Source organism: Aspergillus pseudotamarii, assembly GCF_009193445.1.
Source record: "Aspergillus pseudotamarii strain CBS 117625 unplaced genomic scaffold BDV38scaffold_4, whole genome shotgun sequence".
In the NCBI taxonomy this organism is placed as follows: domain Eukaryota; kingdom Fungi; phylum Ascomycota; class Eurotiomycetes; order Eurotiales; family Aspergillaceae; genus Aspergillus; species Aspergillus pseudotamarii.
Window position 1 is genome coordinate 180,318 of NW_022475018.1, and position 25,030 is coordinate 205,347.

General features: G+C 47.3%; 11 protein-coding genes across 11 annotated transcripts; 4 read left to right on the forward strand and 7 right to left on the reverse strand.

Moving 5' to 3' along the window:
• BDV38DRAFT_277964 (putative pyridine nucleotide-disulfide oxidoreductase AMID-like) lies at positions 1 to 1,509 on the forward strand (the record flags this gene model as incomplete). The annotated part of the gene is made up of 5 exons (XM_032058608.1): positions 1 to 208; positions 271 to 612; positions 670 to 1,027; positions 1,091 to 1,398; positions 1,466 to 1,509. The coding sequence occupies 5 exons, from the start codon at positions 1 to 3 to the stop codon at positions 1,507 to 1,509; spliced, it is 1,260 nt and encodes a 419-aa protein (XP_031918498.1).
• Positions 1,510 to 1,866: 357 nt separating this feature from the next.
• On the reverse strand, positions 1,867 to 3,238 carry BDV38DRAFT_294326 (TauD/TfdA dioxygenase family protein; the record flags this gene model as incomplete). Its single annotated transcript, XM_032062474.1, has 5 exons — positions 2,970 to 3,238; positions 2,817 to 2,911; positions 2,306 to 2,747; positions 2,127 to 2,230; positions 1,867 to 2,070 (listed from the first exon to the last, which is right to left on the reverse strand). Exons 1-5 carry the CDS (start codon positions 3,190 to 3,192, stop codon positions 1,867 to 1,869), a joined length of 1,068 nt encoding a protein of 355 aa, XP_031918499.1. The 5' UTR covers positions 3,193 to 3,238.
• An 839-nt stretch (positions 3,239 to 4,077) lies between these two features.
• Positions 4,078 to 5,531, reverse strand: BDV38DRAFT_277966 (glycoside hydrolase family 71 protein; the record flags this gene model as incomplete). Its single annotated transcript, XM_032058609.1, has 2 exons — positions 4,078 to 5,385; positions 5,451 to 5,531. The coding sequence occupies 2 exons, from the start codon at positions 5,529 to 5,531 to the stop codon at positions 4,078 to 4,080; spliced, it is 1,389 nt and encodes a 462-aa protein (XP_031918500.1).
• Positions 5,532 to 6,512: 981 nt separating this feature from the next.
• On the reverse strand, positions 6,513 to 7,204 carry BDV38DRAFT_234812 (uncharacterized protein). The gene has a single exon (XM_032053278.1). It carries the CDS (start codon positions 7,018 to 7,020, stop codon positions 6,757 to 6,759), a length of 264 nt encoding a protein of 87 aa, XP_031918501.1. The 5' UTR covers positions 7,021 to 7,204; the 3' UTR covers positions 6,513 to 6,756.
• Positions 7,205 to 9,251: 2,047 nt separating this feature from the next.
• On the forward strand, positions 9,252 to 11,629 carry BDV38DRAFT_294329 (uncharacterized protein; the record flags this gene model as incomplete). Its single annotated transcript, XM_032062475.1, has 1 exon — positions 9,252 to 11,629. The coding sequence occupies one exon, from the start codon at positions 9,252 to 9,254 to the stop codon at positions 11,406 to 11,408; it is 2,157 nt and encodes a 718-aa protein (XP_031918502.1). The 3' UTR covers positions 11,409 to 11,629.
• BDV38DRAFT_124887 (F-box domain protein) lies at positions 11,630 to 12,575 on the reverse strand. The gene has a single exon (XM_032051183.1). The coding sequence runs from the start codon at positions 12,433 to 12,435 to the stop codon at positions 11,851 to 11,853; it is 585 nt and encodes a 194-aa protein (XP_031918503.1). The 5' UTR covers positions 12,436 to 12,575; the 3' UTR covers positions 11,630 to 11,850.
• A 215-nt stretch (positions 12,576 to 12,790) lies between these two features.
• Positions 12,791 to 13,787, reverse strand: BDV38DRAFT_234815 (HAD family hydrolase). Its single transcript, XM_032053279.1, has 4 exons — positions 13,642 to 13,787; positions 13,565 to 13,586; positions 13,396 to 13,505; positions 12,791 to 13,326 (listed from the first exon to the last, which is right to left on the reverse strand). The coding sequence occupies exons 1-4, from the start codon at positions 13,727 to 13,729 to the stop codon at positions 12,833 to 12,835; spliced, it is 714 nt and encodes a 237-aa protein (XP_031918504.1). The 5' UTR covers positions 13,730 to 13,787; the 3' UTR covers positions 12,791 to 12,832.
• Positions 13,788 to 14,142: 355 nt separating this feature from the next.
• Positions 14,143 to 15,757, forward strand: BDV38DRAFT_294331 (DUF1479 domain-containing protein; the record flags this gene model as incomplete). Its single annotated transcript, XM_032062476.1, has 4 exons — positions 14,143 to 14,608; positions 14,659 to 15,363; positions 15,442 to 15,569; positions 15,602 to 15,757. 4 exons carry the CDS (start codon positions 14,143 to 14,145, stop codon positions 15,755 to 15,757), a joined length of 1,455 nt encoding a protein of 484 aa, XP_031918505.1.
• A 667-nt stretch (positions 15,758 to 16,424) lies between these two features.
• Positions 16,425 to 17,577, reverse strand: BDV38DRAFT_294332 (Zinc/iron permease; the record flags this gene model as incomplete). The annotated part of the gene is made up of 1 exon (XM_032062477.1): positions 16,425 to 17,577. One exon carries the CDS (start codon positions 17,575 to 17,577, stop codon positions 16,510 to 16,512), a length of 1,068 nt encoding a protein of 355 aa, XP_031918506.1. The 3' UTR covers positions 16,425 to 16,509.
• Positions 17,578 to 20,735: 3,158 nt separating this feature from the next.
• Positions 20,736 to 21,342, reverse strand: BDV38DRAFT_277972 (EthD domain-containing protein; the record flags this gene model as incomplete). The annotated part of the gene is made up of 2 exons (XM_032058611.1): positions 20,736 to 21,056; positions 21,115 to 21,342. The coding sequence occupies 2 exons, from the start codon at positions 21,340 to 21,342 to the stop codon at positions 20,736 to 20,738; spliced, it is 549 nt and encodes a 182-aa protein (XP_031918507.1).
• Positions 21,343 to 22,942: 1,600 nt separating this feature from the next.
• BDV38DRAFT_124903 (FAD binding domain-containing protein) lies at positions 22,943 to 24,946 on the forward strand. Its single transcript, XM_032051184.1, has 4 exons — positions 22,943 to 23,101; positions 23,153 to 23,552; positions 23,606 to 23,956; positions 24,015 to 24,946. Exons 1-4 carry the CDS (start codon positions 22,996 to 22,998, stop codon positions 24,859 to 24,861), a joined length of 1,704 nt encoding a protein of 567 aa, XP_031918508.1. The 5' UTR covers positions 22,943 to 22,995; the 3' UTR covers positions 24,862 to 24,946.
• The last annotated feature ends 84 nt before the right edge of the window (positions 24,947 to 25,030 follow it).

The window sequence follows — 25,030 nt, forward strand, 5'->3', positions numbered from 1 at the left end:
ATGCCCTCCAACGAAGCCCTTACCCCTCTTCTGCGCCAGTTCCGCGTCTTGATTGCCGGTGGCTCGTACGGCGGACTGAGCGCAGCTCTTGCACTGCTTGACCTTTCCAAGGGTCGTCTTGCTCGCTTCAACTTCACAGAGGGCGCGAAGCCCCCTCAGTACCAAATCCCAATCCAGATCACCGTTGTAGACGAAAGAGATGGATTTTGTCAGTATCCCTCCTTTCGCTACTAGAATACTGTTCCTGATATTTGTGATATGTTCCTTTAGATCACCTAATTGGTTCTCCAAAAGCATTGGCATGCGATAAGTTTGCCGCGAAGACATGGACACGGTTCTGTGACATTCCCGCATTGAGGTCTCCAAATCTACAGATCGTCCGCGGTAGCGTGAATACCGTGGATTTCCAGAATAAGGTCGCCCAGATCCTTGACCTCGAGACTAAGGAAACAAGACAAGAGAAGTATGACTTCTTCATTGCGGGCACGGGTCTCCGTCGTGTTTTTCCGACTGTTCCGCAGTCGTTGAAGAGGGAAGAGTTTTTGAAGGAAGTGTTGAGTCATAAGGAGGCCATTCGGAATGCGGATGATGGTGTTGTGGTCATTGGAGGAGGTAATTATGTCTTTATCATTTGTTAGAAGAGCTATGGCTAACTGTGGGTATTCTCAGGCGCTGTCGGCGTTGAAATGGCAGCTGAGTTGAAGGAGCTAGATCCTCAACAGAAGGTTACGCTTGTGCATTCTCGGGATCGTCTGCTTTCCGCGGAGCCCTTGCCAGATGAGTTTGCGGAGCGCGTCGTCTCCGAGCTCAAAGAGCAGGGTGTTGAGGTCATTCTGGGTCAAAGGGTTATTGATACCGCAGCAGTAGAGGAAGAGCAAGGGAGGCGTACATGGAATCTGACCTTGGCCAACGGAACAATACTCAAAGCCGGTCATGTTATGAATGCAGTTTCGAAAAGCTCGCCTACCTCATCGTATCTGCCCAAGGATGCCTTGACTGAAGATGGCTACGTTAAGATTCTCCCAAAGTATGTTGCCTCATACCCCTGTTTCTGGGTTCGGATGGTTTATGGAAACTAACCTTGTGACAGTCTGCAATTCGCCAACCCGGTGCCTAACGCAGAGTCCCACTTCGCCGTTGGTGATATTGTTCAGTGGGCTGGCATCAAGCGTTGTGGAGGCGCCATACATATGGGCCACTATGCAGGAACTAACATCCATCAACTTATGCTAGCAGAAGCTACTAAGACCAAACCTGAGTTCATGAACCTCATCAAGTACCCACCCGTGATAGGGTTGGCCTTGGGACATACGGCCGTGTCGTATACCCCTGACGAGGGAACTAAGCATGGCAAGGAGCTTCTTGGAACTCTGTTTGGCGAGGATATGGGCTACAGTAGTAAGTTAACTCCATAAGAGACCGAACTGTCGTTGATTTGACATGGACAATGACTAACATTACACAGTTTGTTGGAGCTACATGAAGATGTCCGAGCCATGCCAGGCGTGATTTGAGATTTTAAACAGTACTTGTTTCTATATCCATTCTAGGTTCGCCTATCCATTACCGAGCTGGAATCTGGAGTTGGATAGGCGATTGTCATCTTTGATTCCCTTTTCATGTTTTGTCTCTTTTTTTTGTTTACCTTTTTTCATTATATAAGTCCGTTTAACCCAAAGGGGTAAAATGACTTACGAGCCATTGGCGCTGTGGCTCTGAAAACTACATGTTTTATTTAATCATGCAATGAATAATCAAGACTTGTTGTCTCTGTGCATTCGTGAACATTATTAATGCACCCTTGGATTTCAAAAATACTAGAACATAACAACCGACGCCAGATACATGATAAAATATTCATTACCGTTAATTGTCAGCAAGAGCTTCTCTCCGCGACTTAGACTGAGTATCCAAATAAGGGGCCTCGCCCAAACTGCAGACTCGGTCACCAGCCCGAGCTTCCTCATAGTCGTATGTCGCGCAGTGCCAAGTTGACCTGTTATCCCAAATTGCCATGTCGTTCTTGTTCCACTTGAACCGAATCTGGGCGTCATGGTTTTGCGTGACAAGCTAAATGTCCTCAGTACATATATTCAAGACTTTGGCTTATCCATCCATAGACTCACGTTGAATAGATATTGCAATAGCATATCAGACTCATCTTTGGTTACCCCGTTGATACGACGAGTAAATCCCTTGTTCACATACACTGACTTCCATCCGGTAACCGCTATCGCAATGTCAGTCATCCTAGATTCCAAACGGAGGGAAGGGAGAGAGAGAGAGGAGGAAAAAAAAAACATACGATTAGTCCGCACAACCGGATGAACAGCCGTAAGCTCCTCGCCATGATTAAGAGGCGAACCCCGGATACCCTTTCGCAGAGGGTTCCCCAATCTCCGCGCCTCATCATGGAAGAACGTAGCATCGTGCGTCGCCGTTAGCCCTTCCAGAAACTCCGCCATTTGCGGCGAGAGACGATCGTAGATCTCATAGCCTGAGGCCCAGAGCGTGTCGCCGCCTGTCTCGGGGAGAGTGTGAATCTTCAGCATCGCATAGTCGGATGGTACTCGCTCGAAACTGATGTCAGTGTGCCATCCTACTGAAGCGAATCGGCTCGTGTCGCTAAGCTGATGTGTCAGGCCGCCTCCTTTCTTCTGCTTCTCGCTGCTGATGACGCTGATCTGGTCGCCCAGTTCGCTTCCTTCTTCTGTCAGTGGGTGGACGTGTAAGGCTGATGATTCGGGCTGGTTTGTTTCGTTAGTGAGTCTTTGTGGAGAGTATGGGTCGGGGCGTTTGGTTGGGGGGCAGCTCACGCATCCTGCAAGGACTGACAACTTTTCACCAAACTGGCGCATTTCTTGTGGAGTTAGGTCTTGATTGCGGAGGAAGACTACGCCTCGTCTGGAGACTGGGGATTGTTAGAATAGTGAATCGACATGGTCGTGAGATGATATATGTCTACTCACTCGTAGCAGCAAGGTCTTTGATTATCCGGTCGCATTCTTCTGACTTCAAGATCTCGGCAACTTGAACACCATAATACTCTCTCCCGATAACGGGCGTGAGGTCATTATGGGTATATGCGTCTAGAGTGCCGGTATATTCCAACGGCTGGGAGATCCGCGGACGAGATTGCTCATTGCCTCCCCGGATCGTAGCGGGAGTCGCGTTATCGACAGCGGTAGGCATGATGGAATGAAGCTTCTCTCCAATTTATATAGAGAATAGGTATCCCAAAAAAAAAAAAAAAAAAAAAAAAAAAAAAAAAAAAAAAAAAAAAAAAAAAAAAAAAAAAAAAAAAAAAAAAATCCACAGCGCGTGAAGTGTCGATTCCTGGATTTAAATCGCAAGAAATGGAGACGGTATGTACAACCACCCCCTGCCGACAGGGAATCACACCATTTCTATATATCTTCCCATCTGTGACAAAATATCGCAAGCGATAGCTTTATCCCCACATCATCTCGTGTGGACGTTTCACTATCCTTGAATCCGATTGTTCCACATAGCGATCAGCCACCAAAAGCCACGGCTTTGCCCCTCCTCTAGATTGTTCGTGCAGATATTCCATTGGTGTGAAAAGAAGCTTGGCCACGAGTCGTTTGGCACCCCCGCATTTATTCGCGTTCGAGATGGAAGAATTGCAGGCGATCATTGGCTAGTGTCGGTGAAATTCTCGGAGGGCTCGTCTTGTCGTTCAAACGATGGTGTGCTTGTAGGTTTCCGTGGTGCAATTGATTCAATCGTCTAGCCTGTTTTGGTCTTAATCTCCCCGACGGCAGTTACGAATTTACTACGATTGTATAAGACCACGACTGATTGTTGACGTGTTCTCGCTTCGAGCATGAGAAAGAGAAAGCGTGGGACTTGCTGAAGAATCTCTACAGGTGATGATGCAATCTTTATTTTGTCCCTGCAGAAATCATTATATACGTACGAAGTACTACATTGTCTGTATGTTGTCCGGCTAAGTGTTTGCCCGGCAGCCATGTATGTACAGTAATTGTCAGGCAGTTTCAAGTTCACCATGTTCCATCATTCTTGAGCTATAGTCATGATTAACATTAAAGCGCATTACAACATAAACATCTCTCTAGCCAAAATCAAGATGACCATTCCAAGCGGGAATAGACGCATGGCCGTGGACGGTGCCATGGTACCATCCGCCCCGGAGGTGCCAACCCACGCATTATAATTCTGAAATCCCTTCTCCTCGCTAGGACACTCGGACGTGATATGCTCTCCAGAGATACTGGCTATCTCCTTATCGCCTCGCGATATGCTCACCTTCACTTCCCCGGACTGGGTAAATGGCACACTGCCATGGTAGATACCCTTTCCGTCCTTGGGGGTGTTATCCCAGCTCCCTGTCACTTTGGTTTTTCCGATAGTGATCGTAACATCCGCCGTGGAGTTGAGAAGCGCTGAGTACATAATGCGATCGTGAACAATCTCCGACGGCTTGTACTCGGCCTGGCCCTGAGTCTCGGAGTTTCCGGTAGTGCCGCCGGTGGTGCATGCCGATGCAGGATGCAGGCGATACCAGGTCACGACATTCTCTTCCTTGATGGGAATTGTCGAGTTCGGATTCTTATATTGATCAACGACGTACGGCAAGAATGTGCGCCAGCCATCGTGGGGCATATTCTTTGCATAGTTGAAGGGGGCCTCCCCGCGGTTAAAGGCCTCATAGCTATCATCATGCAGTGGACCAATATAATGAGACTCGCCGTAGTCATTCCAAGATATGATCTGAACGAATTCCGGTTGGAAGGAAATGACCTCCTCCCAGCGATCATACCATAAATTATCACCGGCCCATACCCAATTCTTCCCAAAGCCGGGCATGTTGGTGTAGAACCAGGGCGAGACAGGCATCATGTATGGGCGGCCATCCAACGCATGTCTGTATGCATCATCGGCTGAGGTGTTCATGCGGGTAGGCCCATTGGGCCAGGCGGCCCAGCTGAACAACCCATCCACATAGCTTTTGTTGGCGGCCGCTTCGGGACCGATTGACGAGAAGTCAGGGATGAAGAAGGAGTCGGTTTGTTTCTTGATATCGGGCCAGTCTTTGGATGTTGCGCCCTCGAAGGTGGACATGAATGGCTTGGAGTCGTACTTGTAGTAGGCTGGGCGGTCTTTATACTGGTTCATAAGATCGATTGTGTCTTGCTTCGGCCAGGATCCGTTGCCAGCATAATCGAACGAGAAGAAGAGTTTGAAGTCGAGTTCATCGGCTTGGTCGAATGCTTTATCAAGGGTCGCGGGGAGCATCTCGTTGTGGGCCATGTTCAGCGCAAACCCATCGATGTGGGCGTTTTGGGCCAGTTGAATGTCATTCTTCCACTCTTTATCTGAGAACTCGGCACTATTGCCCACCTAGTAGAAGATCAAACATGTTATTTGGGTGTATCCTAGGCGGGGTGAAGGGATTTTTTGAGTACCATGAAGTGGGCAAAGACTGCCTTTGCCTGGGCTTGGGCGCTGCACCATGACAGGAAAGCTAGAGTGTAAAGCCGCTGCATGGTGGCTGGAGGGAACTTTAACCGATGCGAGCAAAGGGGCCGTGACTTTCTCATAACAATATGGCGCAAAGACAGTATTAAATATCGCGAGATTTCGAGGTGGTGTTTGTATTCGCAACAGGATGAGGGCTCATATTGAGATGATCACTACCGTGTCTGGCCAGATTTTTACTGGATCAATACCACTAGTTATCCAGCTGAACTGGAGTTACCATTAGCTTCAGGGTTCAGGGTCTCGCCTGCTATTATCGGTTAGTCGCTGGCCCTAATTTTGGAACTAGGCCAATAGCTAACAACCATAGCAGGGCGGTGGAAACGAAATGTTTCCCAACATACATTCGTTGTATTTGGCGTCTCAGTGCTTTGACGGATATCTTTAGCTTTATTGTATGCACGTAGCAGGAGACTTCAATAGTTCATGTATGGGGGGAGAGGTCTGAATGTGACTTTAAATGTGGTTTTCCACAGCTCACACTCAACCTGTCATATTTGTGATATATCCAATCAACAGTTCGTGAACTGCAGCAGCACACAATCAGAGCTCGAGTTTTATGGCGACTCTCAAGCCACTTTGGGCAGCATATCGATAGGAAGTCAATTAAGCCTGTTGACGTGTATTCTATCATTGGAGGCGCGATAGAGTTTTTTTGGATGACTATGGATGTCTCTAGACCTACTCCGTACTTCGTAACAGCTAGGCATTGATACTAAATGCTCAGGTCAGCATAAGGTCGCCTCAAATCCGGCAAGCTATTCGTTCAGGTAGGCTTTAAATACTAATGTAGGTACATACCTAATAAATTCATACCTTGCGTTGCCAATCCTGCGACTCATCGACTGCCAAGCGCTTCCATACATTGTCTTACAGCGATTACTCTGAGCTACATATTGGATTTAGACTCAAATCGCCTTCTATGCGACATGCGATTCTGAGTTGTGCAAAGTGTCGCTAGTCGTAACGTAAGATGCTCTACTGTAGGGGGGGATACTGCGAGAAATCTTCCTAGGCACACTGTGTAGCAAGAAAAGATGAACCCTTGGTAACAAGAAAATGATGGAATTAAAGTGGAGCTTCACACGCCTACTGCCGCTCGTTGCCGAAGCTCCCGGAGACAGTAAGCCGGTAGATGCAGGCAGCATGGTTGTTATTAACATCGACTGCAGCAACAGCAAAAAAAGATCAGTAAGGAAAACGCACTGGAAACTCTAAAGACTCTCTGCCGGCTCAAAGGGACAGTTGCTGCAGGGCAACACAGAAGATGATCCAAGATAGCGTCGTTTCTGTGGTCAAGGTAGTATCGTATGTCGACGATAACTGTGGGGCAGTCAACTTCAGCGACCGGGTCTGTACGGAAGGCTGTGTGGTTTCAGTCCTAATATAGAAATCACTTGAAGTATACCCAACTGCGGTGAAAGCAAGCAGTGAGAAAGTAGTCCATGCCAACTTAGCTCCTTGAGGATGAACTGTTTTAAAAGTTCTTCCATACATATTATCGCCCACCCATGGTACAGTTGTCTTGGCGTCTAGGAAGCAAACTAGTCTATGGTCAACTGAGTAGACGATACTGAGACATGCTGGATCTGGCGTTATCTCTGGGTTGCTCAACCGGCGTAGCACGGTACCGATTGGGTAAATGGTCTGCCCGAGGACAAGAATGTTTGGTGAGGCAACGTTTCCAATGCCGAGAATATACAATCTTGCCGACCGTGAGATGACTTGTACGTACCACCCCATTGGTCTTGGTACCTTAGTATTATCTTTATTATCTAGATATCGATTAGCGTAATGGCGCGGACTTTATCCGGAGCGCAATCTCTGATTCAAGTGGTCAGATATGCTATTCCTATTCAATCTGTTCCCTCTCCGTGTGCCGATGGCCTCGTAGCTCCATAGTCGTATCAATTACTAGTGGCGTTACTGCGGCCTGAGGAGTTATGTTCGGATTCGCCGATAGCATTGATGTTACGTCCAAGGCCTCACATCGTTTTCGATACGACTAGAGCCCCAATACAAGGGTGGATATCCGTCGTATTAGAAGGAATTAAGCCCACCTGGTGAAGTGAAGCATCCAGTCTCTTCTGTGGCCGCACATCCTTGGGCCAAAAATATATCAATCTCAAGGTAACCGGTACGAGAACCCTAAAGATGACACTAGACCACGTGCTCAGAGCGGGACCATATCACTAACACATGTCCAGTCAGCTCTTCCCAAGAGTGAAACCGCGCTCTGCTTCATGTTTGACAACTCACTCGCTAAATTTAGTTTTGGAGGGGTGAATTCGTATTGGCGCTATTCGGAATGTCGCAAAGCCTAGCATAGTTACATACTAGCCATGTAGCTTCGGGCGAAGGACAATAACGCCATCGAGTTCGCCACGTCGCGGTTGAGTATTGCAGTTACTAGTGCCCTCCCTCTATGCACATTGTGCAAGAAATTTGACCATGTTTGAGCCTTTCCCTTCACCCTGAGGTGAAAAGGATTCGGTGAAGGCTTCCCAAGTCACTTATAATGGTTTGCGGTGGTTCAAGACCTGCCCTAGGACGCATGCGACACAAAATTGTCTCAATCACTTTAGTAGTATCCTCGACCAGGTGGGTTTACCACTGTCCTTACAACAGTAGTGCCTAGGCATCTTGGATCGGCCAAACCAAAGAACACTGCGAGGATCTCTGCTGTTGACTCTCGGCATGAGGCTACATAAAAAAGATATCGTCAACTTCTGTCTAGGGGTCGAGACTAGGTAGGTTACGACTAATCGCATTTGAAGACTCTCTACATGGTCTTGCTCCTCAGCATGAAGCAGCTTTACCATGAGACCAAGCCTGAAGTCCACTGCTTAAGGAACTCTCTTCGTGAGGTAGCATTATAGTGCGATGTAACTAAAGCCATGATGGTGTGAGTATGATAATTTTCCATGGAAGAAAGTGTTGTGTCAGGAACAGCTTGAACCAGGATTGTCAAGTTTGGCTCTGGTCCTCGAAGTATCTCCTACTATAGAGTTTGAGAATTGGATAGGGGCACAAGATGCCCCAATCATGTATGCCCTCCGACTGGACGGGCTTTGTTCCCACTTCCTACTCTGTGCGTAGGACTAGTCGAATTAAATGGCTGGCTGACGCCTACATGATGGCGAGCATTTCAGATCTCAAGGATTCCCTCCCTGCAGGAGCATTTCCGAAATGGGACTAAATTGTATTGTATAAAGTTAAAAGTACTAACACATTTTTGTATATTTGTCGGAGAATACCTCCGGACCTATTGGCTTGAAGCGATCTACATTCCAATAGAGGTATTTTGACTGAGCTCTACGGGAGATATGTGAACCCCCTTCAGACACATGATATATCTAAATATCAGTGGCTAATTTGGCAATATCCATTAAGACTCCAGAGTCCCGGACCAGACCAGTCATCAGGGCCAGCTGCAAGGAGGTGGTTGAAAAATGTAAGGAGAGGGAAATTTTAAAGCTGGTATACGCAAGCAAAATGATTGTTTTAGCTTGGCTTAAATTGATGCTTATACCATCCATTGGAAGAGTCATGGACTGCATGCAACAAATCTAATATAAGATATCCCGCGCCACTCAATTGCAAGCAGTGACAGGAAAGGACCAAATAAAAGAAAAAACAAAAACAAAGGTTCTACAAATTACAACATTGTATATCTGCAACTGAAGCCCACTAACGAGGCTGCGAGGTTGCAGTCGCCGTTCTTCACAATGCCGGGCCATTTCATATGCATAGCGATAGCACTCTTTCTCACTCACTTACCTGTTGGTGTTCATGCCAACTCTGACCCATCCTCCGTTCCATCTCCGTCTGCGATAAAACCTCAACCCATTGGTCATTCGCTCGACATCCCATCCCAAAACCGCGTTCTACCCCGTGATCTTCAAGAGATCATTCTGAATGGCCCGGATGAGCAAAAGGCCCGCGAGTGGAATCTCCACTATACGTCTGAACCACATTTCCTGGGCCAAGGAGAATCTCTCGCTGTGTGGACTCAAGACAAATGGCGCGAATTTGGGGTTGAGAATACCTCTATCAAGGCATATCCACTCCCTACCCTGCCCATCAAGCCGGTGTATCAAAGGCTCGCGTTACTTGAGCGAAAGCCTGGTCAAGATGACACAGAGTTATTCAATGCTAGCCTGAATGAAGGCTCGACTTTCGTGAACCCTATCAGTGGAAAAATCATCAGCACTCCTCAATTCTTCTCCAGTTCGCCAAGTGGCAATGTTACGGCACCCTTTGTGTTTGTGAATTTTGGTGAGGAATCAGACTACGATGACCTCAAACAATCAAATGTCGACGTGAGTGGTAAGATTGGGATTATGAAACAACGTTCATTGATGGTCACACGCGCCCTATATAACGCACAGGACAGAGGAATGGTAGGCTTGATATTTTATCTCGACCCGGAGTTTGACGCAAATATCACCGAAGCACATGGCTACCGGCCGTTTCCTGAGGGCCCGGCTAGGGCACCAGGTAGCATTGTGCGCCGAGGTCTCACCGTTCCAGATCCAGTACTAAAGATTCCTACCCTACCAATCTCGTACTCCGAGGCCCTCCCATTTCTCAAAGCGCTTAATGGCCATGGTCCCCGGGCGAGCAATATCAGCACCGCTTGGCAGGGAGGGCAGCTAGGATATCTCGGGGTCGATTACAACGTTGGACCCTCACCGGATAGCTTGATGATTAACGTAGTGAACGACATACAGAGTTCAAATGTCTCTGCATACGACGTGATCGGGACGATCAAGGGCGAAATTGAGGACGAAGTAATCGTCCTAGGAAACCATCGTGACGCGTGGGCTGCTGGTGCCGGTGACCCAAATAGTGGTTCTGCGGCACTAAACGAAGTGATCCGTACCCTTGGTATGGCTATGAAGAAAGGCTGGAGACCATTAAGAACGCTAGTGTTTGCCAGTTGGGATGGCCATGAGCCAAGCAGCTGGGGATCCTCCCTCTGGGTAAAGGATAACTTGCCCTGGTTGTCTCAAGTGGCCGTCGCTTACCTTGAGATTGAGACTGCTGCAACTGGCACAGAGCTCTTCGCCAAAGCCAGTCCACTTCTACGTGACGTCATCTACTCTGCCGCGGCGAAGGTTCTTAGCCCCGACCAGAGTAAACCGGGACAGAGCGTCATGGATGTATGGGGTGGTCATATAGATCCAGAAGGTGGAGGAGACACTAATATATTCGTCGGCAATGGCATTGCCTCCCTCAACATTGGCTTTGCTCCTGGTCCAACGGATCCTGTTTTTCACTGGCACTCGGACTTTGATACTGTACAATGGATGGACACCTTTGGGGATCCAACCTATGAGTATCATACTGCAAGTGCTAAAATGTGGGCGCTGACTGCAACACACTTGGCGGACGAGCCAGTCCTTTCCTTCAATGCTACGGCATACGCAGTGTCACTGGATGGTTATTTAGACGAGCTGAAGGACACTTTAAAAAGAGCAACACTAGACGAAGCCTCTCAGCAAGGGCAAGATTCCTGTACTGTCAATTTGCAACCGTTGGAAGATGCAATTGCAGAGCTGCACCAGGTGGCTGTTCAGTTTGACACGAACGCAGCCGACCTTGCAGCGATGCTGGCCGGACAAAATACAACCATAACAGCTTCAACCTATCAGAAAGAGAAGAGGATCCAGGATATTAACCAAAAGTACAGAACGTTTGAGAAGCAATTCGTGGTTCCCCCAGATAGTCCAGAGGCACGATCACAGCATGTTGTGTATTCGCGAACTTCGTACAAGTTTGTTGTGCCCCCTTTTCCTGGTATCAGGAATAACGTGCAAGGCGGTAATTGGTGCGACGCAGAGGTAATTTCTTGTCTCTTCCCCTCGGGAAAACGGAGATGAATGCTAACTCTTGATCTTTTCCCCTAGAAATCGAACCAAATTGTCATAGACAAAGTACGCAGCGCAACAGAGTTGTTACGACCATAGGGCCATGAGCCGTATGGATCAGGAGGGTGAAATAGGTATATGTATCTAAGTATTCTGTACATATCCTGAATACACTCCTTCTCGGTACATCTCCTTGTAAGGAAATATACAGTTTCATAGCCCCTATAATAATCTACAAGTCTCCCATGCCCCCGGCAATCGGCGGAGGACGCAACAAGTCAGCTTTTACTCCTTAGGCGGGAACCCAAACGTTCCGATATACCTAGGAAAGAAGGCATATTTTATGGAAACACTTTGGCACATAGATTTCCCACATGAGCATACGGCCATATGCGTGGATCCTGCCAGCCAAAAAACAACGGCGTACCAAATCCACAGTCCTACACCTCCAAACTTAACCTAACGAGGATGAAGCACGCAGATGAGGCAAGTCACACTTAACCCCATCACGGAAATCCCTCTCGCGCGTCGACCTACCTTCCCAACAACTCTGACAGATCGCAATCCCCTTGCAATCCTTCACCCCAACCGCAAAGTCTCTGCAAACCATACAAATCACGAACATAACACCCTGAATCACAATCTGTGCCCCAGGTCCATACCTCGCCGTGCCAGAACGTGGCATCAGCCCGCATTCCACACAGAAGCGCCTCTCTGCATCACGACCGTATCTACCCCGTCCACGTCGAAGCATCCGATCCGCGAATTTGGCCGCTGGACGGAGACGGAGACAATACCGACAGGCGTAGATATCGTGTGCAAGGGCGAAGTGTGTAAGTTCGGCTTCGAGTAGGTCCTGGTGTGAGAGTGACGGGATTAGGTCATTGAAGTAGGCGCAGGTCAGTTTGAGATGGATCACGTCGGGGAAGATGAGGAAGTTGGCGATGAGGATGTGGAGTTCAGGTGGGAGGTTCATGAATTGCGGAAATGGCTTAGTTGGTGCATTGGGAGAAGTAACTGTATCATCCTGCTGAGGCATGCTGTTTGGGTGCCAGGTAATTGTTCCATGGGGTATAGAGGAGTGTCGTCATGTTGTTTTGCGTAGGGAGTTGGGGAGTGGTGGTCAGTTGAGGTTGAGGTGTTGTTGCGAATGGTTGCCGATCGGGATACGAGATTCACGGCCCGATTCGGTTGGATTAGTCACGACCTTTTGGGGAACCCTAATCTTCTGACAATAAGTTACAAACGCAGATGTAAAAAAGTTAGCCACATTCTGACATTCAACTAGGGATATTTGGATGAACTGTGACTTACTGGTGGGCCGGTGGGATGATGGGCTTTATAAGGATTTGTTATATGTGCAATATATCAATTGAATGCATTATATATAATGGCGTACCGTTAGTGAATACGTACAATATCATAACGCTTACTTTCTAGTAAACGTTGTTAAAAGTAAAAGTAAAAATGGACTGCGACTCAGCCTTCCTCCGTACTTCTACAAATCGATGGTCAGGAATCACCCAGTCAGCACCAGCCGCTTTCAGCTGATCAACAGTGTGTGTGGCTGTCACAGCTAAAACGTAACATCCAGCCAATTTCCCTGCTTTTACACCGGCTGGAGCATCCTCGACGACTAGAACGTCCCTTATCTCGCCTCCGCTGCGTTGAAGCAGCCGAGTGCGAGCTTTATAGTAACCTTCTGGGTCGGGCTTGCCAATTTTGACATCCTCTGCGACGGTGACCTCCTGAGGCCGAGGTAAACCCAGTACATTGAGCCAGCCATTCAAGAGAGCATTGGTGCCTGATGTTACGATTGCCCAAGGTGTGTGAAGACTGTCAAGTGTCTCAAGAAGAGCCCGTGAACCCGGGATTTCAATGGCAGGATTCTTGCACAGGGAAGGTATTTTGCTTTCCATGGCGCTTATGTCTAGATTGAGTACTCATTAGGGACTCGTTGCAAAGATAGGAAGGCAGTTATGTATGGAAAGAGTCTCACATTCCCAATTGGCTCTGCTTGGATCAAGGTCCTTCAGAACATCGATACTGCGTCTACCATGTGATGTTTGCAGGATCACCTCGTGGCCAATGCCTATTTCTTCGCCGATTCTGCGTTACACGTCAGTATACCCCAGGACCAGGCTGAAGGTGTTCCGAGCGCGGCAAACCTTCTCCAATTCTCAACAATAGCTAGTGGACGAGTTTTAGCATACAAGCGGACAAAAAGCCTATTGTAGGGACATACCTTCAGTGGAGTCAATTATTGTTCCGTCGAAATCGAATAGGACACCGGCGAATTCATGAGTCGTTGACATGGCTGTACCGCTCGGCATGTTGATATTCGTTTATATGATATTGGGTCTGTGGTTCTTGTAGTAGAGTAGAGAAAAAATGTCGAATTATCACGAGGCACTGACCAACATGTTCATTGATTCTCCAACCTAGCAAGTACTTATATGACATTGGTTCGGGGTGGCGAATGAGAGCATGGCGGAAACCTTCCTAATCCGGCAACATACCCGCCATTGTATAGTCCAAAAAGCGACGCACAACCATTGAAAGCATTTTTTCCCTAGAAACCTGTGTTCTGATACGGCCGAAGTAGTTTCGTGTCTAAGATTATAAATACCCCTGGAGCAAAGCTAACATCCCTCATAAGAATCACTCAGATCTACTCGATATATGGGTATCCTTACAATCAATTACTCATACATTTCTAAACCCAGTCTTTTTTATACATTTAAATATGCATTTTCATAGCTCCTCACAGTTGTCTATTGCTAGTCATTCATTGAAACCCATCCGAGCCCATAAGACCTTCATACGCCAAGCCACATCTAGCGCGGAGTCTCGCAAAGAAGGCGATATCTCATCTGTTTTCGTGTCCTTGTCAGGAAAGGAGGAAGCACCTCTGCCTCCAAGGTTCGCAGATCAAAAGAGAAGACTAATTACCGGCCGAGAAGAACAAATTGAACGAAGCTGGCACCGTCTTCTGCACACACTGAAGGATGAAGTTCGCTTGATTGAACAGCGCGGCTCTGATATTATTCCCTCCATTGATTTCAAGGATGTTCATACCGCACCAAAGACGTTTCGAGACGAGCTTCGAAAACGAGGGGTTGGCGTCATCCGGGGCGTGGTTCCTGAGCATGAAGCCAGAGCTTATAAGGAAGAAATCGAAAACTATGTCAAGGCTAATCCAGGCACAAAAGGTATTTTGTTCTCCTACGCTCCAATCGATGCTATTCTGACACCTCTCTAGCATTCCCGCCACATGACCCGCAAGTTTATGAGCTGTACTGGTCACAACCCCAGATGCGCGCACGTACACATCCAAATATGCTAGAAACACAACGTTTCCTTATGAGCTTCTGGCACTCCAATTCACCAGACGCAATGATATCCCCTACCCACCCTCTCAGCTACGCAGACAGACTTCGAATACGCCAGCCAGGAGATGCCGGATTTGCGCTAGGCCCTCATGTAGATGGAGGAGGCCCTGAACGGTGGGAGGATAATGGCTACGGTTGCGGCAATGTCTACCAGAGGATTTGGCAGGGAGAATGGAAAAAATACGATCCCTGGGAAGCCAGTTGCCGAGTTCTTGCAGAAGCAGACCTGTACAACGGCGCTGGGGCGTGTTCAATGTTTCGCATGTTTCAAGCATGGCTGGGCATGTCTCACACCGGGCCTAATGAGGGAACGTTGCTGGTTAATCCTCTGCTCTCCTTGGCTACGGCTTACTTATTACTGCGACCATTTTTCGAGCCAATTTATACCCCTCCGACGGACTGCTCTCGCATGGCGACGGAGACCTTCCTGCATCCAAGTAATTGGCGCTTGGAGAGAGAGACATCAAGTAACCTGCAGGGTACAACCCCGCGATTCTCGCAGGAACTCAGTACGACGCTTCACCCTCATTTGGAACTTGACAAAACGATGGTCCATGTTCCTAGAATTGCCCCGGGTGACTATGTTGCTTGACACTGTGATAGTGAGTACCCAACCTGAATATCTCAGATAAGAAACAATCTAACTAGAGTAGCCATCCATGCTGTTGACCGGGTACATAACGGCATCGGCGATTCAAGCGTTATGTACATCCCAGCATGTCCAGTCACTGAGGCCAACGCCAACTATGTCAAACGCCAGAGGAATGACTTTCTCGAGGGTGTCCCTCCACCGGGAGGCAAGGGGAAAGCGAGCATGTTGGACGCGCCACGGAGGCTGGCCTGCGCAAGTCCACGAGCCAGCTTGGCTTGCGTGCCTTGGGGCTTAACAAGTGGGATCTGAACGATCCATCTCTGACTCAAGGACAACGACTTGTCTTGGAAAAATCAAACAAGATCCTGGGATTCTAAAATTCACATTTTTTCTGTGATCTCTTTCATGTTTCCTTTTCTGAATTTGTGAAACTGTTGTACATATATACTTACGTCCCAGTGTAACTTCAGAAAATTTCCTCATTCTCTCACTTCAAGCTCTCTCCAACCGTTTGCATAGATAAGTCGACTAATAACATGGAGGACCTTTTATAATTCATAGACATTCAATTCAAACGAAGAGTACGAGAGCACAGTACATTAATAAGAATAAGTCATACTCAAATCAGGAGCAGGAAGCAAAGCCACCCAAAAATAAACGACACGGCCGCTGCCTGAGAGGCACGCAGCGTCAAGTGGCGCTTCAAAAATTACAGCTGGAAGAACGTCGGCTGCTTTACTCAGGGTGGTGATTGGGAACAATATGGAGTAATTTATGATGGGTTCAGTGCGTATTAACACTCCCATTAGTACTAGAATCCTGATATGACTACCTGTAATTTCAAGGATATTCTAAACTGCTAGGTCTTATGTCTCATACGTCCCTACATTCAAAGAGGTGATTGTATATTAAGTCGACTTAGAGCTAAATGCTTCTACGAGGTCAAGTATAGCTGTGTCGTAAGACCGCCTATGGGAAATTCCACGTTTATTGCCAATAGTATTTAGGGTTCCACCGTTATATACAACCACACATGACGGCCCACGGCATTGCAGGGTATATACAAGGACAAGCATATAGGGAACATAAGAAAACAAGGTCATTACCAAAAAGTTGACATCGCACAGCATTATGCCCACTTCCCGATAAGAGCCATGATGCCAGCTCCTAACAGGGTACAAAAGACCATAAACAACAATTGGCTTCGTCGCTTAGTGCGATCCGGATCAAACAAAAAATCACGAGCCAACAGTTCCACAAGCCCACTGTAGATGAGAACACCTGCAGAGATAGCGTTCAACACGCCCTGCACAATCAATGCTACTTTAGATCCAGGGTTATATGTGGTACGAACGCCGAGACCAATTGCGATTGAGATTGGTGTAGTGAGTCCATACATCGCACACAGGATCCAGGGCAGCCAGGTATGCTTGCCGAAGGGGATAGCCGACATTCTTGCACCGATACCAAGACCCTCGAAGGATTGGTGAAACACAAGGACTGGGTAAAGCGTTGCGAATTCGGAGCCTGTGACGCCGAGGTTCAGTCCGATGATGACAGAGTGGAATATAATACCAAATTCGAGGATAAGGAATGCCGCGATCTGCTGCCGGAAAGATCGCTCTGCCGTTGCTGATTCACTGTCTGAGATGGGGACTGTCTGCACTGGCGGGGCAGATTTCTCCTGATCATATGAGTTGTGAACTGCGGCCGCAGCCTGGTGTCCACTTTGAATAAAGGCCCCTGTAGCATCTTCGTCCCTGTGTACACCGTACTTGCGCTCGACATAGACTTCCGCTGCCAGGTCCATGAGGAAGATGATAATGACCGAGCCCAGGACGATTGCCGCACACCATGAGTATTCGCCCCAGTAGCCAGATTCTCCGACGCAAGTCTTTGGTCCGATCCGCTTATATGCTGGGTCTAGAAGGTGGACGAAAGCTGTTGCAACAATAACACCGGTACCGAAATAACGGGCGAACAGGTAGACGCTGTAGGGGATCTTCCATGACGGCAAGCTCTTGGCGACGACAGGAAAGAAGGTAAACGCCGAGGAGACAAATAATATCACAAAGATCGAAGAAATGCGTGCACCCAGGTGTCCGTTATAATCATTGTCTGACAAAGCAAGGAAGCACAGAACATCTTCCTTGCTCGCCGTGTTCAGGTCAACCTGAGACGCATTAAAAACAGACATGGCGCACTATCATGAAAAGAAGACAGTACGAGAGTTTCGAAAGTAGGAGGACTGCTGTATCTGGGTAGAGGCATTGTAGGCAAAAGGCTTCTGTGATATAGTCCTGTGATCGAGTACCTTGGGGGTAGTGTGAGATTGTCTTAACTCTCTGTTGACTACTTCTGGCTGGGATGAGAAGGATACCCGGCACCCTGGTCGCTGGACTAAGCATATTATCCGGATTGTTCGATATTTTACAAAAGTCGCTAAGCTTTAGCGTTCCTTCAAGTGGCCAACCCACTTAAAGGGTGGAGATACAGCATCTCTCATGGCCCACTACATTTCGTCTAATTACATTCGCATGGCTCGCTATGCGGATAGGCGAGCAAGGCCTCATTTCGGACGTCTACTCCGTGGACAAGTGGGCCTGTTGTCGGATATACTTCTCGTATACTCTGTATATGAGCATGACTAACAGTACTAGTATTGCGGTCTCTGGTATCACGACCTATTCGAATCTAGCACCTTGGATAATATTCTCGCGCCATCACAGACAGCTCGGTTTTCGTAAGATACTTCAACGGTTCATCCCTGTCGTCTATTGCCGAGACCCACTCCAATGGCGCTATGCAACCCCATAGGGCTGAACTTGACCTCCCAAGATTGGTTTCGGATTAAACATCAGTCCATTCCATGCCCGCCTGTTTCCTGACAAAAAAGGAGGAAAGAAGCTGGATATATTAGTTTATTACTATTCAAAAGAACAGCCAGCAATAACTCTTGGAAAAACGAATTCTATGAATCTCTTTCACAGAACTTTCCAAGCAGATTCTAGAACAGGCAGACGGCATCGGCATCTTCCGATACGTGAACCGGATATTAGATGCTGAATACGCATTAGGCCACCTACAAGGTACTCAAACAGTGGACCATCCCGCGTCTTGTCTTTTGCTTGTTTTTCTAGCTTTATCCTGTTGCCTGATTCTCTCTTGCGACCGGGGTCGAAGCCTGCATATGTTGAATTTTCCAAGACGAACCCGTGAAAACATAAAGGCTCAAAGGAAAAAGGCGTCCATGCAACAGTTCTACTTTAGTATACAGTTGGGTACACTTGCACAAAGTGGAGATATTAGAAAAACTGGTGTACTCGTTCTACTATGTTACTAGGGTTCCGCCTCGTAGGGCTGACGGATGAGAGCCCTCCATTGCAAAACCGGCTAATGTGCACCACAAATAGCTAATCAAGTTTTCAAAAACAGGAGGCCAAGGAATTTGTAGTTTACCGTGGATGCACTGACGTGGTTTCGCGGAACCTCGGAATAGAAAGGGCGACTTCAGCGTAATCAACTAGGCAACCACAATTTGTCCCTCGGCCTAATTATTCAATTACTCGACAAGTGTTGACTCGATCTTGCATGACTCGCGCATCATCATAATTAATCCGTTTGCCCTTCCAGCCAATACGATTTCCGCCGATTTTAACCTGCCAAGGGCGTGCCAGATGACAGCTGGAGGACAGTTAGGCCGTCTATTTGCGTAGAAAGCGCTCTATAACAACACTCGCACTGGCTTTATATTATCTTTATTCTCAGTCTCCTTGCTCCTAACCATCTTCTAATATGCGACTCTATCTTCTATAGTCCTAGGACCAAGTTGGTTGATTCTTAAGACTCGATTGCTAATCAACATGGTTACCACGATTTTGTAAGACCATGACTGACCATGACCCACTGCTTTACCCGAGGCATTACCCACTGACCAGACAGGCGAGTCGTTTCTGCAACACTACGATTTATTTGGCTTGTACTATTACGTCCATTAATGATAGTTGTCGCTACAGGGGCCGTCGTATCTATTTATCGAGCTGGTCTCCCCCTTTGGAAGGACGTTCCTGCGGTTTTCTACGAGCTGTATGTATGCCTTTCCTATCATTGTGGACCGTAGCTGAATTGTCTAGGGTTATGTCGTTTATCGCCTAGCAGCTTCATTTCTTGCTCATCCCTTTTTATTATTACAGCTGGAAAGAATGAGTCTTTGTATAATTTAGCCCTGAGCGGTATCATTATCGGTGTACACGTGGTTGCTGTTGACTAGTAATCAATCGCAATTGTTTCTGCTCTAGATATGTGAAAAGTTCAGTATCTGAATTGTCAAATGAATAGAGAAGGTCGTAGTGCATTGTACGTTTTAGAGGTATATCTATACTGGAGGACATAGACCAGGTCATCCCTTGCCATGTAGGGGCACGAGGAGGTTAGATTAAGATCTTAATGGCGATGCCACTGCCTTATGTCCGACCTCAAATATCTCTGGGTAATTAATCAAAGCATGTTAATAGGCCAGCCATTGGAGGATAAATCCTTTAGGTTTTGGATGTCTGTTCAAATGGATGAAATGCGTATGCCTGTTTCGACACTTAGTTGCCCACCACTGGTTTTTGTTTACGGAGCAATGCAACTTGGCAATACCTGATTGTCTTACATGACCCACAACTGTATCTTCCTCAATATCCCTTAGACCTCAACTGCTCCATACCTGCTAGCTCGTTCTCTGATTCGGTGCCTCGTTCTATTTCAATTCATTTGCACTGTGTGCAACCAGTCTATCTTTTATTTTTATTGTATATGCACAAAATACTAGATTGCTTTGCGCATTTTCTATGACTTAGAGCTTGTCACATTACTTCTTACCACTCTCGAGCAAGGAGGGTGGGAGAACGGCAAGCTCTACCAGCTTGTTTGTGTGCATTGCTTCAAAATCCTAGGCATGTTCGTTCCGTAGTTTATTACCATGACCTTGACTTTGGCGTTGGCGTTGCTGACAATAGCAACCAGTCAATACAGTATACATAGTCTGCCTCGATGCAAAAAAAAAACTCATCGTCTGTCTTGAAGCATTCTCGAGCGCGTTTAAGCTCTGCGTTCTAATGGCTCTAAGGCTACCACGGGGACCTTTGGTGTATTTCGCCGAGAAAAATAATTTTAATATAATCATCCATGAGTATGAACTATTGTAGTATTTCTAACTTTGCACGAGACCCGGGTTGAAGCTAATAAGACGCGGCCAGGTATCAGACACATATCGCAACATTGGACGAAGCTATATCTGCCCCCGCTGGGAAGCAGCACATTATCCAATTAGCCCATTGAAATATGCTTGCATCTAATTACACACATTCCCTAAAGGTACGTCTCGAAAAGCTTCTGGTACTTCTCAGCCGTGGCGGCGTCCCCGGACCTGACATTGACACCTTCTTCAACCACCTCGATATTGTTCCCGACATAGGTCGCGACCATTCCGGCACCATAGGCCGACTTATCAATGAATGTTTCTTCATCCTTCTCAACAATATCGATGTAGTAAGGGTGGGCGAGCATCGCGGTCAAAGCTGAGGGATCCGGGTACAGGAACATGGCGATACCGTCAAAGCTAACAAGGGTGGTGTTGGCAGGCTGGTCTGCTCCGGATGCGGTGGGGGGAATCATGCCTCCGACTTGGATCTAGAAGAACGACTGGCGCGTCAATTAATGTCATTCCCCATGAGTTCGCGCTACATACCTGTTGGTAGCGGGTGATGTTAAAATAGGCTGCCAGGGGAGCAACCTTGAGCGCATGCACTGTCTGCCAGTGCGTCCAGAAGTCCTCGCGAGTCCAGTCCGGGTGGCGCTTGACGAAGCTGATCATCTGGGTGTAGCCGGTGTAGGAGTCGTGGTTCTTGTCGTCATTCTGGCACGACACGGCGGTCGCACCAACCAGAGCCGCCGACAGCGATGTGAGGCGAACCATGATACTTTCCTGGGGAGTGAAGATGAGTGACTGTCAATTACACGCATGGGAAGAGGCAGGCACAGACAGATGCAAGATGCTCGGGAGCCTACAGGAGCTTATATGGAATTCAAACTGTCATCACGACTCAGCAACTGTAAGTGGCTGTGTAATTCGACACGCGATTCGAGTCAGTTCTTATAACTAACTTTTTGTGAGTTGTTGATCGGCAAGGTCCAAGTCCCAAACGGCACAGACACTCATTCCGTCTTCAGAAATTGCATGTAACACAACTATATAAGATTTACTTAAGCAGATCTTTATTCTAGTTTAAAAAGGTACATATTTAAGATCGAGAGACTAAATCCTGAGACTTAGATATAGTCTATAGAGTGTTAAAGAAATTGTATCCTTGAAGCGCTATTTGTTGTCATGTGGTTGGCTTAAGGCGTCCAGCCTATGATCTGCAAGGAGTTTATTGATGCCCGCCACAACCTCCTTCTCGAGACCTGTCTCGATCCACACAACGGATAATACCATCACCAATTGGTTATTGTATCGTGTCCAAGCCCCAGGGCCGCAGCCTGCGCACGCTACAAACAGCGTTCCATAACGCAATGGTGCCGAAACTTTTAGTAAGATCTTTGGTGCATCGGCTATTCTTCGCTATAAATTAGCTGCAAGTAACCTGCAATCTTATCCCCACAGGTCTGATCAGAATCCCGGAAGACGATGTGCACATACTCATAGATCCATAGATATCTCATCCCGAAACGTTGTAAGAGAGATAGGGGATGATAATAGTCTCAGGGACATTGAGGATCAAGAATCGCAAGATTCCAGCATTCCTGTCATCGGTGACTCGGACGTCTCTGTCTACCCATCTCAAGAACCCTTTCCGTAACTTGGTGGCATCCCGATGCTTACAGATTCCCTGGACTTTTCAGGTTGATATGTGGTCTGTTGGTGTCATGGTAAGTGATCAATGCGAAAGGCTCCAGGTACTTCTTAAAAAGTATTTTTCACCTCTCTATAATTCTCAGATATATCTAATATAAATATTTCTTGTCGAGAGGAGCTGAGCCTGCCGAGATACATGATGTCTGGCTTGCAGCCGAAAATGTAAAAGCTCTGCCGACCTCGAGTATGAGTTAGCCACGAAAATGCATCTACAGATGTGTAAGGTGGACATGGCATCAACTTCATCTTATATATATCTCATGGCTTAATGCCGACTAACAATTTGGCTAGCAGAATCAAGGTAGGGAGAGGGATATGGTTCGAGAAAAACACTATTCTTATCCGGTATGGACCCACATACCGTGACTTTCCGATACATTACTTACCTATATCAACGACTTCGGAACACAGCGTAAGCTTGCTTCCGTTACGAAGCGATACACACGTTGTTGTCCCGATTAGGAAATATAGGAACGTTCGGAGAGTGAACAATAAGCCCACCCGCTCTTCCAGGTGGTACAGATATGAGTCTTGTTGACGGAAATCGGCATCTTGCGTACAGTTGTTGTGCCGGTTAACCGGGATGCCGAATGTATATAAAACCCATATGTGCGTTTGGAAAGGGGAAGAACCAAATATTTGAAATTAAAGGGAATATATACCGCTTCATACACATATACTTCTTCTTCTTCTTCAATTCTGCGTTTGACAAAAATGACTACAAACATCAACACAGACGTTCTGATTGTTGGTGGTGGACCTGTGGGCCTTCTTGTAGCTTACGGTCTTGCCAGGCAGGGCGTGGATACCGTGCTTGTCGGTAAGTGAGGGTGTTTCTTGTTACTATACAGTTACTAACGCATTGATGTAGAGAAACATGACAAGAATCAGCAAGCTATGTACGGCAGAGCGACAACCCTATATCCCCGGACTCTGGAAATGCTTGACCAGCTCGAGCTCCTGGATGAACTGAACCAAATCGGATATATCGGCCGTAATAGTGTCACATACAAAGATGGCCAGCGGGTAACCTCACGAGGCTGGCATGTGATGTTCCAGCGGATGAGTGGCACATTCTTGGACTACTGTCTGAACATCCGGCAGAAGTATTCCGAAAATGTGATTCGAGACGCTTATCTGGAGATGGGAGGTCGGGCGTATATCGGCTGGGCACTAGAAGACTTCACGGTGGATAACCAGAGCAAGGGCGACTATAAAGTAACTTCACAAGTTCGCCAGGCTGATACAGGTGAAGGCTTGACTATCTATAGGTGAGTAGGACCTGTTAATATTGTTTGCCTGGGCGCTGTCTGACGTCTTATAGCAAGTTTATTGTTGGAGCGGACGGTGGACACTCACTTGTTAGACGCTTATCCGGTATTCCATTTGAGGGCGATCGCACAGACTTTAAATGGGTTCGCATTGATGGACAGTTCAAGACCAACATGCCGGATGCGGATCTTGGTTTTGCGTCCATTGAGTCCAAGAGCCACGGGAACGTTCTTTGGGTCCAATTAGACCATGGCGTGAAACGCATAGGCTTTGCAATGACTGATGAAATGCTAGCGAAATATGGTAATTCGCTTACAGAGGAGCAAGCGAAGGAAGAAGCTATCAAGTCGATGGAACCGTTCTCATTGGAGATCGAGAAGGTCGACTGGTGGACGCTATACAGGTAGGACACGAATCCTTATCTCTACTACCTTCATGGTTCTCACTAAGTTCAATGACAGCATCAATCAGCGAGTTGCGGATAGCTTTTTCACCAACGATCGTATCCTGCTGGCAGGTGACGCATGTCATACACATTCCTCCGGTGCCGCACAAGGTATGAATACTGGCGTCCACGATGCAGTCAATCTGGCCTGGAAATTGGGAGGTGTAGTAAAAGGCTGGTATAGCACTGACATCCTCCGAACATATGACAACGAGCGACGTCCGGCAGCGCAACGTCTCATTGAGTTGGACAAGGCATTCTCGGCAACCATCTCTGGGCAAATTCCAGATACCCACAAAGGTTTGTATGCCGATGCAAACGAGCTATTTACCAAGCTCTTCGATGAGTCAATCCAATTCAACATCGGACTGGGAATTCACTACAATGAGAGTATTATTAACAAAGCTCCGTCTACCGGAATGGTTTCAGCTGGCTGGAGAGCACCAGATGCTCTCGTGTATGCTCCCGGCTCCCGTATCCCGATTCGGCTTTTCCAACTTACCAGAAATACTGGAATGTGGTCTGTTCTCATATTCGCTGGACAGCCTACCCTCACTCGAGAGACATTGGCTTCATCGATGAAGAAGCTGGCCGTAGCACTTGACAAACTCCCTAAAGGCATGGTCCGGTGCTTTACATTGATTGCACATAGCGTCACAGAAGGTGACCAGGTCTTTGGAATCCCTAGGGTTGGTCATATATATTATGATTCCGACCGATCTGTCCACGCTGCATATACAATTTCCACCAACAGTGGTGGGGTGGCGATTCTTAGACCGGACGGCATTCTTGGATACGCCACAGCCCTGGAAGATATTGAGACCGCTGGAGCATTCTTTAACAGCTTCGTTTCGTGCAATTAGGAATGGAAATCCACAGATTCACCGACGGATACAGGGGTCCTAGTATGCACCAATGGTTCCTGAATCCCTTCTCTATTTCTCTTCGTTTTAGGACAGGGGTTATGAATAGAGATGCGTGCTATAGTCGCAAGCTCTCGGGGTATTGAAGATAGGAATATTCGATGCTAGC